Source organism: Sparus aurata, chromosome 5 (assembly GCF_900880675.1).
Source record: "Sparus aurata chromosome 5, fSpaAur1.1, whole genome shotgun sequence".
Lineage (NCBI taxonomy): Eukaryota > Metazoa > Chordata > Actinopteri > Spariformes > Sparidae > Sparus > Sparus aurata.
This window is the reverse complement of record NC_044191.1, coordinates 24,675,949-24,689,833: the sequence shown is the minus strand read 5'-3', so window position 1 is coordinate 24,689,833 and position 13,885 is coordinate 24,675,949. Positions and strand designations below refer to the sequence as shown.

The window sequence follows — 13,885 nt, the reverse complement described above, 5'->3', positions numbered from 1 at the left end:
TATTAAACTGAGTATAACACATTGCTCTGAGCTGTCAGTTGAGGACCGTCACGGTATTCTAGCTCATACTGCAGAAGACATTATACAGCTTCAGTATATAATCGTCCAGTGAGCAAAGAGTACGCTGAAGTAATGTACATAATGTAATACAAAATGTCCATCTGTCACCAAATATGACATGGGAAATTTGCTGTTTAAACATGTAAAAAAAAAAACTGTTTCACATGTGAATTTAATATTTCCAAATGTGACACTGTATTAAGTAAAACTGTGAATAGAAAAGACTGTAACATCATTTGTGAACGTGGAATTTTCACAGGTTTCTCACACGTGGATTGAAATTTCCACACCCTGCAATTAAACTTGGCACATTATCGTTTTGGCTGTTTTAAAATGTGAAAGTAAATAAACGTCACATGGATATTAACACAAGTGGTTGGCTTCTTTCATACATGAGTAAAGATCAACCCACATTTGAAATTTATATTTTCACATTCGTATGTGAATGGCTTTTTTCACGTGAAGATTAGAATTTGAATTTGAAGTTGAAACTAAAAATGGCACATGAAATTACACGAAATGTGCTTCCTCACAGGTGAGTTCTAGATTTTTATACATTTTCACATGCGATATGTGAACTGTAATTTTCATGAATTTTCTTCTGTTAAAAGTAAAAGTTAACTAGAAACTGGACAAATTATTCAAAAGAAAGAGAAATAAAAAACAATTACTCAATTATCGGATTAAATTGCTTAAAATGGACGTTAATACATTTGGTACCATTGTGTTTAACCGACCAGCAGACTGATATAGGTTGAATTAATAAGGGAAACCTGAAGCACAATATATATAAAGTAGTACATTTAGAAAGTAAAAACCTTGCATATAGTTAAAGAAATATCCGTTCTGATTTGGATTAAATAATTCATAGTCCGATACCATTAAGTTGAGGTGGATACCATTTAAAGTAAATCTAGACAAACCATGACTCCACTGTTATTGCTGCAACAATAATCAATTTAAGTGAGACTGGCTTCTGGCCCAGCTGTTTCCTCTGCACTGATTCAGGTTATCACAGTGGGAAGGGACACCACAAAGGAAGCGCTGATAAGATTGCTTTGTTTATATCCACAGATAACGCCATGCCAAGACCAAGAGTTTAGAACAGACCGCTGCTCTGGTCGTAGATCGTTGACAGACATTAAAGCAGGCACTAAAAACTAGGACTTAAGGGAAGGAAAGCAGAGAGCAGGACAGACCCGGACATTAAAGAGACGGAGATCAGGGAGATAGATAAGAGGTTTTCAAAGTGGATTGTTAAAAATGCCACTCTATGGTCCTTGATCATTGTTTACATCTTAATAAGCCAGAAAATGTAACACTGGTATTGAGGTTGCAAGCCCTCTTTGCACAGTCCATGTCTGAACTGTCTCGAAACTTAGAAATGCTCCCAACTCCTCCTGTGGGATCAGTGTTGAAAATCAATAAAATCAATAAGAGATAAAGCGTTTATTCACCTCGTGAGAACACCGACCATCCCTAATTCTTTGCACATTCACTGCACATACTGTACATTGTTGTCTAGTCCACTAAGACATCGTCCATCCTGTGGCCTGCCTTGCCTTGAGGAGCAAATGATGCATGGTTCACGGAAGACAGTCTTATTGGCCGAGGGCCACTCAGACACCTGAGTCACAGAGGAAGGTGGAGGTCTGGCGAGTGAAACCGGAGAGCTTCATTGCATTACAGTGCTGCGGGAGAGATAGCGTACTACGATAAAGAGGGAAAGAGAGAGGCCTTAGCAAGATGGCCGCGATAAGCCTGCATCCAGACTGGAACGGTAACCTAATATGATGAGCAATGGAGAAGGACGGCCATGTGTCAGGATCATCACATCCTAATGAGTAACAAGTGGGTGCATTTCAGTTTGTGTCACTTTTCCCCTTTCGCGCTCAGCCCTACAGGCACGTGTTTGCGCAGGATAACAGAAATGACCGTGACATGCTGCAGCCGTGCACAGAAGAAGCCAAAGCACTCTTTGATTAACCAATAAAGCAATCATCAGCACAATCTGCGGCCGCAGGGACCGATCCAATACCACCAGACTGCCTCTTCCTGCCCTGCTGCATCGGCTCAGATAAACCCTGCTATCACCCACTCTCATATTTGCTTGAATGTAGGCACGCACACACACACACACACACGCACACACACACACACACACACACACACACACACACACACATAAACACACACACACACACACACACACATACACACACACACACACACACACACATAAACACACACACACATGCAGAGCAGTACTTGCTCCCATATGTGAGAGGGGAAGTCGAGTGAGGGAGGGAGGGATCAAATAACTAACAGAGTTACACAGCCACACACAACACACAGTCATTTTCTGTGATCAGGTGAGGAGGTCACACCAGGAATCCTCATATCAAGGAGCGAACAGAGAGGAGGCAGCTCTGACTCAACCCTCAGACGGAGAGAGAGAGAGAGAGAGAGAGAGAGAGAGAAGACCTCCCGGACCATTACCTGCTGTATGAAGGTGGAGTCATTTGGGGGTAGAGAGAGAAAGAGGAGAGAGCGAGGAGAGCGGGGCAACACAAGACAGATGGATTATCTGACATGCGCCTGGACTGACCGACGTTCCTCTTTAAGTCCTGTGCCCTGCTGTTCCTCCTCAGAGGGAGAAGTGAAAATGCTTTCCTGCACATGTTGGGTGTAGCAGCTATCGGACAGGTAGATTGTGCAGTGCACCGTTTCTTTTGGAGCTAAGGAGTTTTTCACATGGAACATTTTCCACCTGGTTATCAGTGAACTTTACATTTTTTGGACTTTTTTTCTGTCTTCTCTTTTTTTTTTCTTTCAACTGAGCAACTGCCTGGAAATACAAGGGTTTCACTGGAGCGGCCAAGAATAATAGTCAAAATTTCACAAACAATTTAGAAAGAATTGGAAAGCGGAAGGAAAAGAGTGGAAAAACAGGTTTGTTACTGGAACACACACGCAGTAATTAGTGTACTGGTTTTTTACGTAATCTCGGTGCATCCAAACTTTATATATTTTCCAAAACAGCCTGCAGACTTTCTGATCATCAGCCTAGAACGTTTCCACAGTGGAGAAGTGACCTCAGTGGAATACCAGCGTGAAACACAAGGACCTGTTGAACAATCAAGAATAATTCAGAAGGAAATCCAACAGTTTCATACAGGTGCTGAATCATCTGGACTCTACAGCAGGACCGAATCGATCAGTCTGGACTGAGGAGGGCTCCCCTCCCTGCCCTCCCAGCCTCTCCTCGCCCCCAGCAGCATGTCCCAGGCTCTGAGGCTGCCTCTAGTCCTCCACACAGCACACTACCATGATCAGATGGGCTGCTGGAGGAAGTAAGGCTGCCTCTGCCTCGTCCTGCTCCAGGGCTGGGTTAGGGGCTTGTTCTAGTTCTGGGCCCAGCTCCAGACGAAGGTCATCAACACTGCTTCCCTCCCTGACTCTGCCTCTCCTGCTCGCCCTGCTGGTTTTCTCTGTCTCACTACCCGGTGCGGCTTGCCATCAGCTCCGCAGAGACAGACTGAGGCTCGCCAACCCACGAACTCTCAGGGCTCCACTGAACACTTCTGAGACTGAGCTCGTCTCTAGGCCCAGGGCCACCGGGGGCCCTCTGGGTCGGACTGCAGGGGGACCGCAGGGTAGGCATGTGCGCAGCTACAATCATCTCCAAGGGGACATACGGAGGAGGAAGCTGTTCTCTTTCCAGAAGTTTTTCCTAAGGATCGATAGGAATGGAAAGGTCAATGGAACCAAGAGCAAGGATGACCCCCTCAGTAAGTAACTCCCTAATGTAGAGAGGTAGATAAAAGAGCGGGAATCTCTGTGGGTAGGTTTGTGTGTGTGTGTGTGTGTGTGTATGTGTGTGTGTGTGTGGGGGGGGGGGGGGGGGGACTCATTTGAGCTCAAACGTGTGAGTCAGTTTGAACCTTTTAAAGTACCGATGTGTGTAAAAACAAGTGTTTTGAGCTCCGACGTTTTTGGATTTTGAGGCATTGATGTTTTACACATAACAAAAAGCAGGTTAAAGACATCAGGTGTTCATTCTTTGAGAAAAAAATCTTGTCCTACCGCAAAAAAATGACCAAGACAAATTATTTATATTATATTAAATATGAATTGTATATATAACTTTGTGAAAACATTGAATATAAATAAAAAAAACATTTTTTTACATTAATTTCCAGAGGCTGCGAACCGGCCAATTGGTACTGGTAGTGTGGGTGAAACGGCCCCTGTTCAGAGTCGTCTTTTTTGTTTTAAACCAGACATCCCACTGATATCTCTCCTGTCCAAACACTCAGCACAATGATGGTAGCTCTCAGATGGCTTAAAAAGGAGCAGGGGCAGATAACCCGGCCATTATCAGGCGGTCTTCACAGCCCAGGGTAAACAGCGCTGATAACGAGCACAGAAGAAACAGGGCTTTGGGGAGGGGGTGGACGACATGGCTGTCAGCCTCATTGATGCTTTCAGGGCTCTGTCGGCCTCTCTCTCTCGTGTCTCTCTCACTCTCCCACTCAGATTGCCCGCCTGCCAGCCAGCGTTGGGCAAATTACATACCCTCAGTCACAGATCAGACATTTGTTTAAAGCAGTTTGACGTGCTCACTCAGAGAAACACGTCTTTAAAGTGATTACATGTTGTATGTTTCGGCATATCAGTCGGTTAAATAGCATTCTCATTAGTCTCTCCCAGCATTCCCACCGAGCTACGTGTGTGTGCCTATCAGCCAGCGGGCACTCACATGCTCCAGTGGGTGTGTGATCATATAGCAGCCGCCGAGGACACATGTGCTTGCTTATTACCCACAGACACACACACACACACACACACACACACACACACACACACACACACACATATACATCCAATCGCTCTCCTTCTCACATGCTCTTTTTCTCCCTGCGAGTGTATATGGAACCTTTTAATGTTCCTCTTGGGAGAGCTAAACCACACATTCAATCAAAGTGACTTAGGGGGAAATGGCATGGGGAGGCAGAATATCAGGGGAGATGTTTGTTTTGACAAGGTCATGACAGAGGCAACTTTATTTACTGACCGTATTACACTGCGATGGCTTTACTGCCGCTTTTGTTGGTGGTTTCTTTTAAGTTGTAAAATTGGAGTGGCGTGAGGAAGTCTGACTCGGTTTATCATAACAGTGGTGGTGTGTGAATTCGCCCTGGACTTTATGTGTGTTTAGAAGATGATTTACCCCTCTGTCGTTTCTTTTTATTGACCCACTCCTCATTTTTCAGGAGCGTGTTGCCTTTTTTCAGAAGTCGCTTTGAGTTAGTGCAGATTGCGCACCGGGGGAGAGAGAGGGCTGAAAGGGAGCGCGGGGGGACTCTCTGGAGAGGTGCAAGTTCATGAATGACATGGCTGAACATCATTGTGGCCACATCAAAGCAGTGCGTCTTTAGTATCAATGGTGGTGCCATCAAAAAGCTGTATCCTGAGGGGGTCTAGGGACACTGTGTGTGGATTATGTGCCCTCATATCAGGTTCTCACGGTAAAGGATACTACACAACAGCAGCTTCAGTCTTTGCTCTGGCCCCTGGGGCTAGACATGATCCCAGGGCTGACGTCCTTTGTAGACCCTCGCAGGTCCCTTGAAGTGACAAAATATCAAGTTTTTTTTTCAATGAGTTGAACACGGCTTGCATTTTTCCCGAACCAGAAGACACGCCGCATTCAGATGAGCTCGTATCTTTATCACTCTTTGTCTTAGAGGTGTGTGGGGATGTGGAGGCTTTTGGTTTTGGGTGCTGCCTGTGGCCCTGCGAGGACCCGACTCACTGTCTGTTAAAGAGCCAGTATCCAGCCTCCCACAGATTTATGGGGATGCCAGCGCAAAACTGTCCCACATGGCTTTCCAACCCGCTGGGAGCCTGTGCTGAGGTTACAGAGAGGCAGGGAGAAAGGGAGGGAGATTATGTTAAAGTCAGCTAAGTAGCTATCTGCACGGCCCGAGCGTGTAATTAAACCATCTACGATTCACGGCTGAGGTCTCCCAAATTCATCTACGACGGGCAGCTCTGGTCAACCCCGTGAAATATTGCTGAATAACACTCGAGCAAAAGCTTAGAGTTTTAGCTAATCATCCTCGGCTGTGACGGGGTGAGCCTGGCAGGATCGTGTGTTTGTGTCGGGCCACCAGTTGCTGTGCTGCAGGGGCCAGGCCATGTGTGTGCGAGACGCGTCTGGACACAGCTCAAGAAATTGTGCACATGTAGTGTATGTGAATGTGTGTGCGTAAGTGTGTGTCTTTGTGCACATTCATCTCCTTTAATCAAAGCAGTGACCTTATGCGTGGGGGTAAAAACAGATGGTGCTCTTATGGAGAAAGATATATAGCTTTTCTTGGAGGTGGGGAAGAGGATGGATATCCCTTCTGTGTAAATACACTCACTGTGGTCCTTATCAAGTGTTATTATTATATATCCTGATTTACGCCTCACTCCGCACCATTTTTCTGCGCGGGAATCGCACCAATCAAAACCCAGATTTCTACTTTATCTGCCCTTTCTGAGTATTTTGTGCATTCATTTTTTAAAAAAAGGGGGGCAAAGAATAACAATACAAGCTGCAAAGCACTTGGTTTTTGGCATCCCACTGTGGAAAAACCGCCTTTTAATTCTCACTGGCATTGTGTGCCTCCATTCCACAACCAACGCACCATTTACTGTTGTAACTCCAAACAGAGCGTATCAAATAAGCCACACATTAGGAAAAAGCAACCAGCATGCAAAAGAAAAAAACTGCTGTCTGCCCCACATAAACAGCTGAGGCTGGCGGGTGCTCTTAGGCTACGTTTTTACACGTGTGGTTTGTGAAATTTACCCCACACAAAGCATCCTTGTCACATTTAGGGCTTAATGTTGTAATCTGGATGAAGATTAATGAAGAGCGTGATTTCTCTTATGGCATTTGTCCCATAAATTCGTGACTCTCCACCAGGACTGAGCAGAGTGAACGGTGAATGAGATTTTCTAGTTTCACAGCCAGGTCGAGTGTGCAAGTGCACAGTCACCTGCTGCAATATTAACCATGTGTGTGTATCCACGTGCATTAGTGTGTGTGTGCCCGTGTGTGCATATACAACCTGTCTCGCCCCTGCCTCCGGTGGCTGACTTTGATCAGTGATCATTACAGCCTTACTAATCCTCACTCCACCCCCAGTCTCACTGTCATGGCTCCTCTGTCCTCCTCTGTTCTCCTTCCTTTCATCCCTCCCATGTTTACAGAGCAGCCAGAGACTGCCATAGATTGTCTTACATTCTCACTCCATACCCGACACCCGATCCCATACAGAAACCAGCTCCTCTCAGATCTTCAATGGCCGTTGTGTCACAGTCCCCACCACCGCCTTGCCGCTTCAGACCTCACTGCCCCGAGGTGCCACTGTTTGAACTAGAAACTGATACAGTCAAGACCTCACGGACGAGGAGAGAGGCCGCTGTATTTTTTAAGAGAGGGATTGTTCTTTGGGGGGCACACCTGCATCCTCCACTGTCCACTCATGTACGAGGCCGGCAGCCTCAGAGGCCCCCCAGCCACCGGAGAGTGGGTCTGACAGGGGAGCAGGCTGCCACACAAACAGTCCAGAGACAGAGGAGGGGCTGCTGACCTGATCAAAGGATGTCGTCGACTCTCTGGAGTTCACACCCCCACGCTGGAGTGTGTGTGTGCGCGCGTGAGGACACATATGTGTGCTTATCGGGATAAAATAACGACAGCTCACAGGAAGTGGGGAAAGGAAGCCGGGGAGGGAGGCATGAAATCAAACATGCCATGAGAACCAGGGGAGGTTCACTCACACACACACACACACACACACACACACACACACACCAGCATAAGGCGAGACAAGTGGGTTCTGTGGTCAAAGGACACATTAGGAAGTTATATCTCTCTGACCTCTGATACTGAGACCACACAAATAACCACAGCTGTCTGCGGCAAAAGCATGCCCCTTGTTAACTGGGGGTATAAATTAGCTCCTCTAATAGCCTACAAGAAACCTGAATTACTTGTATAGGGACTTTGAAATCCAAATACCAAACAGAACATAAACAACCTGAGAATCTCTGCGGTATCCACCCATTACTTTTCAAACTAAATGGGCTGCGCAGCTGGAATCTGTTACACAGGTGTAGGCTGTAAAGCAACTTTATAATATCACTGAAATGATGAATGTGCTCGAAGAATAAACGTGACCTTACACAGAATTACCACGCTGTGTGTTCCCACGTGTAAAAGCCCCGAAATGTGCCACACAAACATGTTGTTGTGCATAAGTTACTGGCTGTAAGACGTATGGATTTGTCCTCTCAAGTCGGTTGCTGCTGCAGGACTCATCACTCTATACTCTTATCTAACAAGGACAACATTTTATCTCCTTTACTTCCTCTGCCTATAGAAAAAACTTAAAAAGTTGGTTTCTCGCACAGACTGTGAAGAAACACATACTTGAAAAAGTCATTCCAGTTCCACAGATGACATCTAAATGTTGAAACAAGTTGATATAACCGTGTTTTTTGTGAATCCTCAGGTATTCTGGAAATCACATCGGTGGACGTGGGAGTGGTCGCCATCAAAGGGCTAAACAGCAACTTCTATCTGGCAATCAGCAGGAAGGGAGAGCTGTACGGAGCGGTTAGTATCCGGGTCAGGGGTCAATCTGGACGCTGCACAGACAGAGATAGAGTTAGATTCTTCTGTCCTTATCAAAGACTGGTCCTTATCTTTACTTATCTAACTGCTGAGTCGATTCTGTGCGCACACGTGAACCTCCGGGAGAACTGTGCAATTTTTCAAAGTGCACACTAGTTCCTGTACAGGCACACAAAAGCAAACCACGCAATGTAGATTAAGGAGTAGTAAATAAACAAGGCACAATGTGCAACCACAATGGGTTTGCACAAGAAAATTATCTGTGTTTTGCCTTAACCTCACATGCCGGGGTTGTAACACTGAAACATGATACCTACTGTTTTTCCAGAGAGAGTTTGGTGTGGACTGCACCCTGAAGGAGCGCATCGAGGAGAACGGCTACAACACGTACGCATCAGCGGAGTGGAAGAACAAGAAGCGGCAGATGTTTGTGGGTCTGAACGTCCACGGGAAGCCGCTGAGAGGGAAGAAAACCCGCAGGAAGAACACAGCCACCCACTTCCTTCCAATTGTGGTGTGAACTGGAGAGCTTGGACTGGAGAGGGAGGACACGCAGCACTGGACAGAGAGGTTTTCAATACTGAAAAAAAAAAAAGCTGTAAAACAAAGACATTCACTGAGAAATCTCTCAATTGGAAACAAGGCACTAACACTGTTACACAAAAAAAAATATGGTCACTGCTCCTGATTCTGACTGAGATCATGTACTTTATTTGGGGGGAGGAGATGATATCTGTGTTTTCCGTGGCACGGGATGCAATATTTATCCGTTGTTGTTTTTGTTTTTTTTTCTGTGCCAAACAGTTTGCAACTAGAGTATGTGTGTAATTTGGACGACACAGAAGACACTGTCCTAGCTAGATGCAGAAATATCTCGAGATGTTATTTATAATCCATATTCTCCTGAGAGGCACCAGATAATCTGCGAGAGAAGGGGGGAGGGATAGGAAATTGGAAAAAGATGAGGGAAATGATCGGTCGGTTTATCACAAACGCATTCATTAATAGAAGACACAACACATTTAAAGCAAATGTTTGATACTTAACCACTGTGTTTTGACTGTATTGTAATGATTTATTTATTTTGTGAAATATTTAACTGGAGGGGAACACTTACAAGGCAAGCATTCCTTTGCATTCTTTGCTTTTTATAGGAACTCTATTATGTGAAAAAATAAAATACCATTTTCTCCTCTGCAATGCGGTCGTCTTACTTCCTCCATACACCAAAAACCTTTTCTTCGCAACTGCTGAGAAAAACTTGCAGTGAGCGTTCGGGTCATGGTGAGTCTGTTGTTATCGGGCTCTCTGAGGTAGGAAGGGACAAAAGGCAACTATTAATGCCTCGCCAGATATTCCATGTGGCAACCATTCCACTAATGATTGGTTCCCAAACAAACGGGAAACATACAGACAGACAGACCACAACAAAATGGGCCCTCCCATTGCACGGTCTGTAGATGGTGACATCATTTCCTAATATCACCCCATTACTGAGGAGCTGCAACATTCCGCGATTGCAGCAGGGCTCGGGTAGTAAAGACAGCTGCTTAAAGCACCTGCTGGTAGTACAAGCAAAAATATGGAATAACAGCTCCAACTGCATCATCGGTGCCGATTGTTCTGGAGGGTTCTTGGATACGTGTGCGTGTGTGGATGCAGAAATGTGAATGAGAGAGCGAGGGAGTGATGTGACCTGAGTCTGACCACCCACTTCCCTCAGTAATCATCTACAAACACACTAATCAATGGCAGCTGCCCTGATGCCAGATCAAAAGACCACAGGGAGAACATTAACACCACAGGCTTCCGGACCTCATGTTCTCTTATCCCGCCTCTCTGAACATCCATCTCAGCAAAGGCATGAAAATTTGGGAGGGGAGATGAAGACGGGACGGTGAGAGACGGACTCCCAAATTCATCCAATAAAAAACAAAAGCGGTCCAAGCCACGGGAATCCACACAGGAGAGCGTTTACCTTGAGGCGATAGTATATTGCCCCATAATAGTCATTTAAGGGAATCACCGAGACAAATGATTTATACTGCTGAAGTAAATTCCACCATGACGGTCAGGGCAACATATGGAATACTGTTTCATGACTGTCTCTGACATTTTCTCGGCTCACTCAAGTGATTGTGCAATGTGGTGTGGCCGTTGCACTTCTGAGGCCGGATTTACAACTGTGGCCTGAGGACAAACCTTTAGATGTTACCATAGAAGTAAGATTAGGAGTCGATAGTTCAGCTGAGGGGCTACTCGGGTAAATTTATGAATGAATATTACTGAAAAGATTTAGATTTAGAGAGAATACACAATAGGAATGTTAATGTGGTCTCTGGTATGATATTAGACCACATACAGTCACACTGTATTTCTCCTTGATTCCCTTTTAATTGGACTCTGTGACCTAATGATGCAGCCAATAAACAACCAGGGATTTATTTGGATAAAACTAAAAACTACACTTTTTAGCATTCAAAATATGTGGTGATGAGTACTCGCGTGCCCCCCCCCCCCCCCCCCCCCCCCGCCCCTCACTCGACAAAATCCTGCTCATTTGTCATCTTGAGCATTCCTGAGACTTGTGAATGTTTGAACTCCCTCCAAGACACTGGCATGGGTAGGGGGGGAGAAACAGCAATAACAGAAAATAGGGGCAGCAATCTTTTATCAAAGTGGGTCTCCGCATTTCTGGCACGGGAATTCTCTGTGGCATAATGTGATCCAGCTTTGGGAACCAAGTGGAAAATGACTGGAGGCTAAAACAACTAATGAATACTTACACTGAGAGGTCTGGTGCAACACATGTTTGTAGTGGGCAGCTACTGAGTGAGCTTAGGGAGAGAGGCACTTCTGAGGGGTTGCACAGGTCCAGAGCCTTCTCTCTGATGCATAAATGGTTGTTTGCTCTATCAGTTACATGTAATTACACAACCCCTGGTGCCTTGACAAATATTTTAGATCGATACAGGGTTTATTTAACCCACTCGACTACACATACCCTCACAGGTCCATCATTATGTGTTCATGTTGTGCAGACAACCACCGCCTGAACCCACAAACAGGGCAGTAGTTAACAGTGAAGACACGGAGGTCAAGTCTACGGAGGACAGAAACAGCCAAAATAAAAAATATATGTGATTGAATTAACCAAAAATTATATGTTAAATAAATAAATGTAAAAAAAGATTGTTCTTATCTAATTAGCCTCAGTATTTATTCATCATTGCATTGATCCTCCTATTTATTTTCTTTTTTCTAACTTTTATATGTTTTAATTTCACAAAGCTGTAAATACACACATTACACGGACAAACCAATTGAAATAATTATAAGATTGTGTGAAGTGAGGCAAATAATGATGATGAAAGGAGATGCCAAAAATAAAACAAAATGGAGAGAAATAAAGCATCGAATAAAAAGTAATTACAAATTAAACAGAGGTGTAACAGAGGTGGGCTGCAGGAGTAAAGTCCGGGTTGGTTGTAATTCCAGTCTTAGAAAAAGTTGGAAACTTCTCAATCAATTAAACAACCTTGGAATGTTCTTGGCTTTGTGGCAACCTTCTCCATTAACATGTCCAGAAACCTGACTTTTTACTACATTCTAATTAAATGTCTCATTACTTTTTCATTCACTCATTTATATTCATTCATTTATTCTCGATAAGACAGTTTTTGTCCTCCATAATATCTGTTATGGATTGAAACAAAATAAAATAAAACAGTATTTTTTGTCACCATTCTTTGCAGTGGAATGATTATTCTGACAGAGCATGTAAATGTATAAACATACATAGCATTTGATTTAATAGGCCTAAACATCATGATTTGAATTAAAGATTTTCAAACAGCTTCTGGCTTGTAACCTCAGAATTCCCCAACAGCAGCTGATAATGAAGGACAGTCAGGGAGTATAATTCTTTTTTTCTTTTTCTTTTCTTTTCTTTTTTTTTTTAACAAAACACACTGTTAGTATTTACACTTTACACTATGTTATACTTCTACACCATTTCAAGGGGAAATATTGTACCACCGACTATAAATAGTTTGGCGATGTGAAACTGTGGAGCTAATGTCCGAACATGATTCAGTTAAAAAAAAACACCAAGGAGATGATTTTTAAAAGATACTGGGATGAGGGACGGCTTTGAAAATCACTAGGTGTTTTCGTAGATGTATGAATGTGTTTTGTGTGTAGAAAATATGAATATATGTTATGAAATATAAATGTGTGGTAATTACTTTTATAATAAGATATAATTGGTGAATGTGTATAAATTATGTATATCATATTATAAGCTATGTATACTTGTATGTGTGTGAGTGTATGTATGTACATAGATGAATGTGCATGTAGGTATGTATATGTACATGTGCTCAGTACATATGTATATAAACATATATGGGTGTGTATGTAAATATATTTATATATAATATGTGATCATTGATTGTACATATTAGTTTCTCAAATTGTATATATTTAGATGGGAGCGTACAAAGGTACATAAGCTCAAAAATGGAAGTAAATTGATTGTTGCTGAGTTGTAGAGAAGAGGGGTAGGATTAAAGAAGGGTATACTCCTTCCTACTCTTTCTCAGGCATGTCAATGCTTGTTAATGGAATATACTTTGTAACATACTTTTCCTTTTATCATGCTTTTTGTCAAGCTATTTTAACTTTTGTTTTGTTTCACATGTCTGAAACACATTTGCATGTATTCATTCATTCATTCTTTCAAAATGGCCCCATTTTTTGCATGGGGACTGATTTAGCCTTTTCTTTTCCTTTCCTTTTTTTTTTGGTAGCTGATTTTATTTTTATTAAAAATGTACTAACACTCAATGGACCCTCCCTTTACATGTTTTGCTATTATACAACAAAGAAAAAGTTAGAGGGAACTCACCTGCTCTCCCAAAGTAACTAATACCCTTAATTTAGTAAAAAGAAAATGTACATAATATATTATACAATACAATAATGGTGTCATTTGCATTTACTCAAGTAAATAATCTTGATAATTGTGCCATTCTCGGCAGAGCGCTGCTGTATTAATGGCTGCGCTTCCACTCCGCGCCACTAGAGGGAGCCGGTTCTATTTGATATCAAGCATCGTGGTGGATAAAC

The 13,885-nt window shown here is 43.4% G+C and overlaps 1 protein-coding gene across 1 annotated transcript; it reads left to right on the top strand.

Annotated features, from left to right (window-relative positions):
- The first annotated feature begins 2,440 nt into the window (after positions 1 to 2,440).
- On the top strand, positions 2,441 to 9,350 carry fgf10b (fibroblast growth factor 10b). The gene is made up of 3 exons (XM_030416724.1): positions 2,441 to 3,851; positions 8,634 to 8,737; positions 9,084 to 9,350. Exons 1-3 carry the CDS (start codon positions 3,389 to 3,391, stop codon positions 9,273 to 9,275), a joined length of 759 nt encoding a protein of 252 aa, XP_030272584.1. The 5' UTR covers positions 2,441 to 3,388; the 3' UTR covers positions 9,276 to 9,350.
- Positions 9,351 to 13,885: the final 4,535 nt, after the last annotated feature.

Coding starts and splice junctions, on each gene's coding strand:
- fgf10b (XM_030416724.1), top strand. CDS start 3,389: ATGATCAGATGGGCTGCTGGAGGAAGTAAGGCTGCCTCTGCCTCGTCC. Junction 3,852..8,633: donor GAGCAAGGATGACCCCCTCA/GTAAGTAACTCC, acceptor GTGAATCCTCAG/GTATTCTGGAAATCACATCG. Junction 8,738..9,083: donor AGGGAGAGCTGTACGGAGCG/GTTAGTATCCGG, acceptor CTGTTTTTCCAG/AGAGAGTTTGGTGTGGACTG.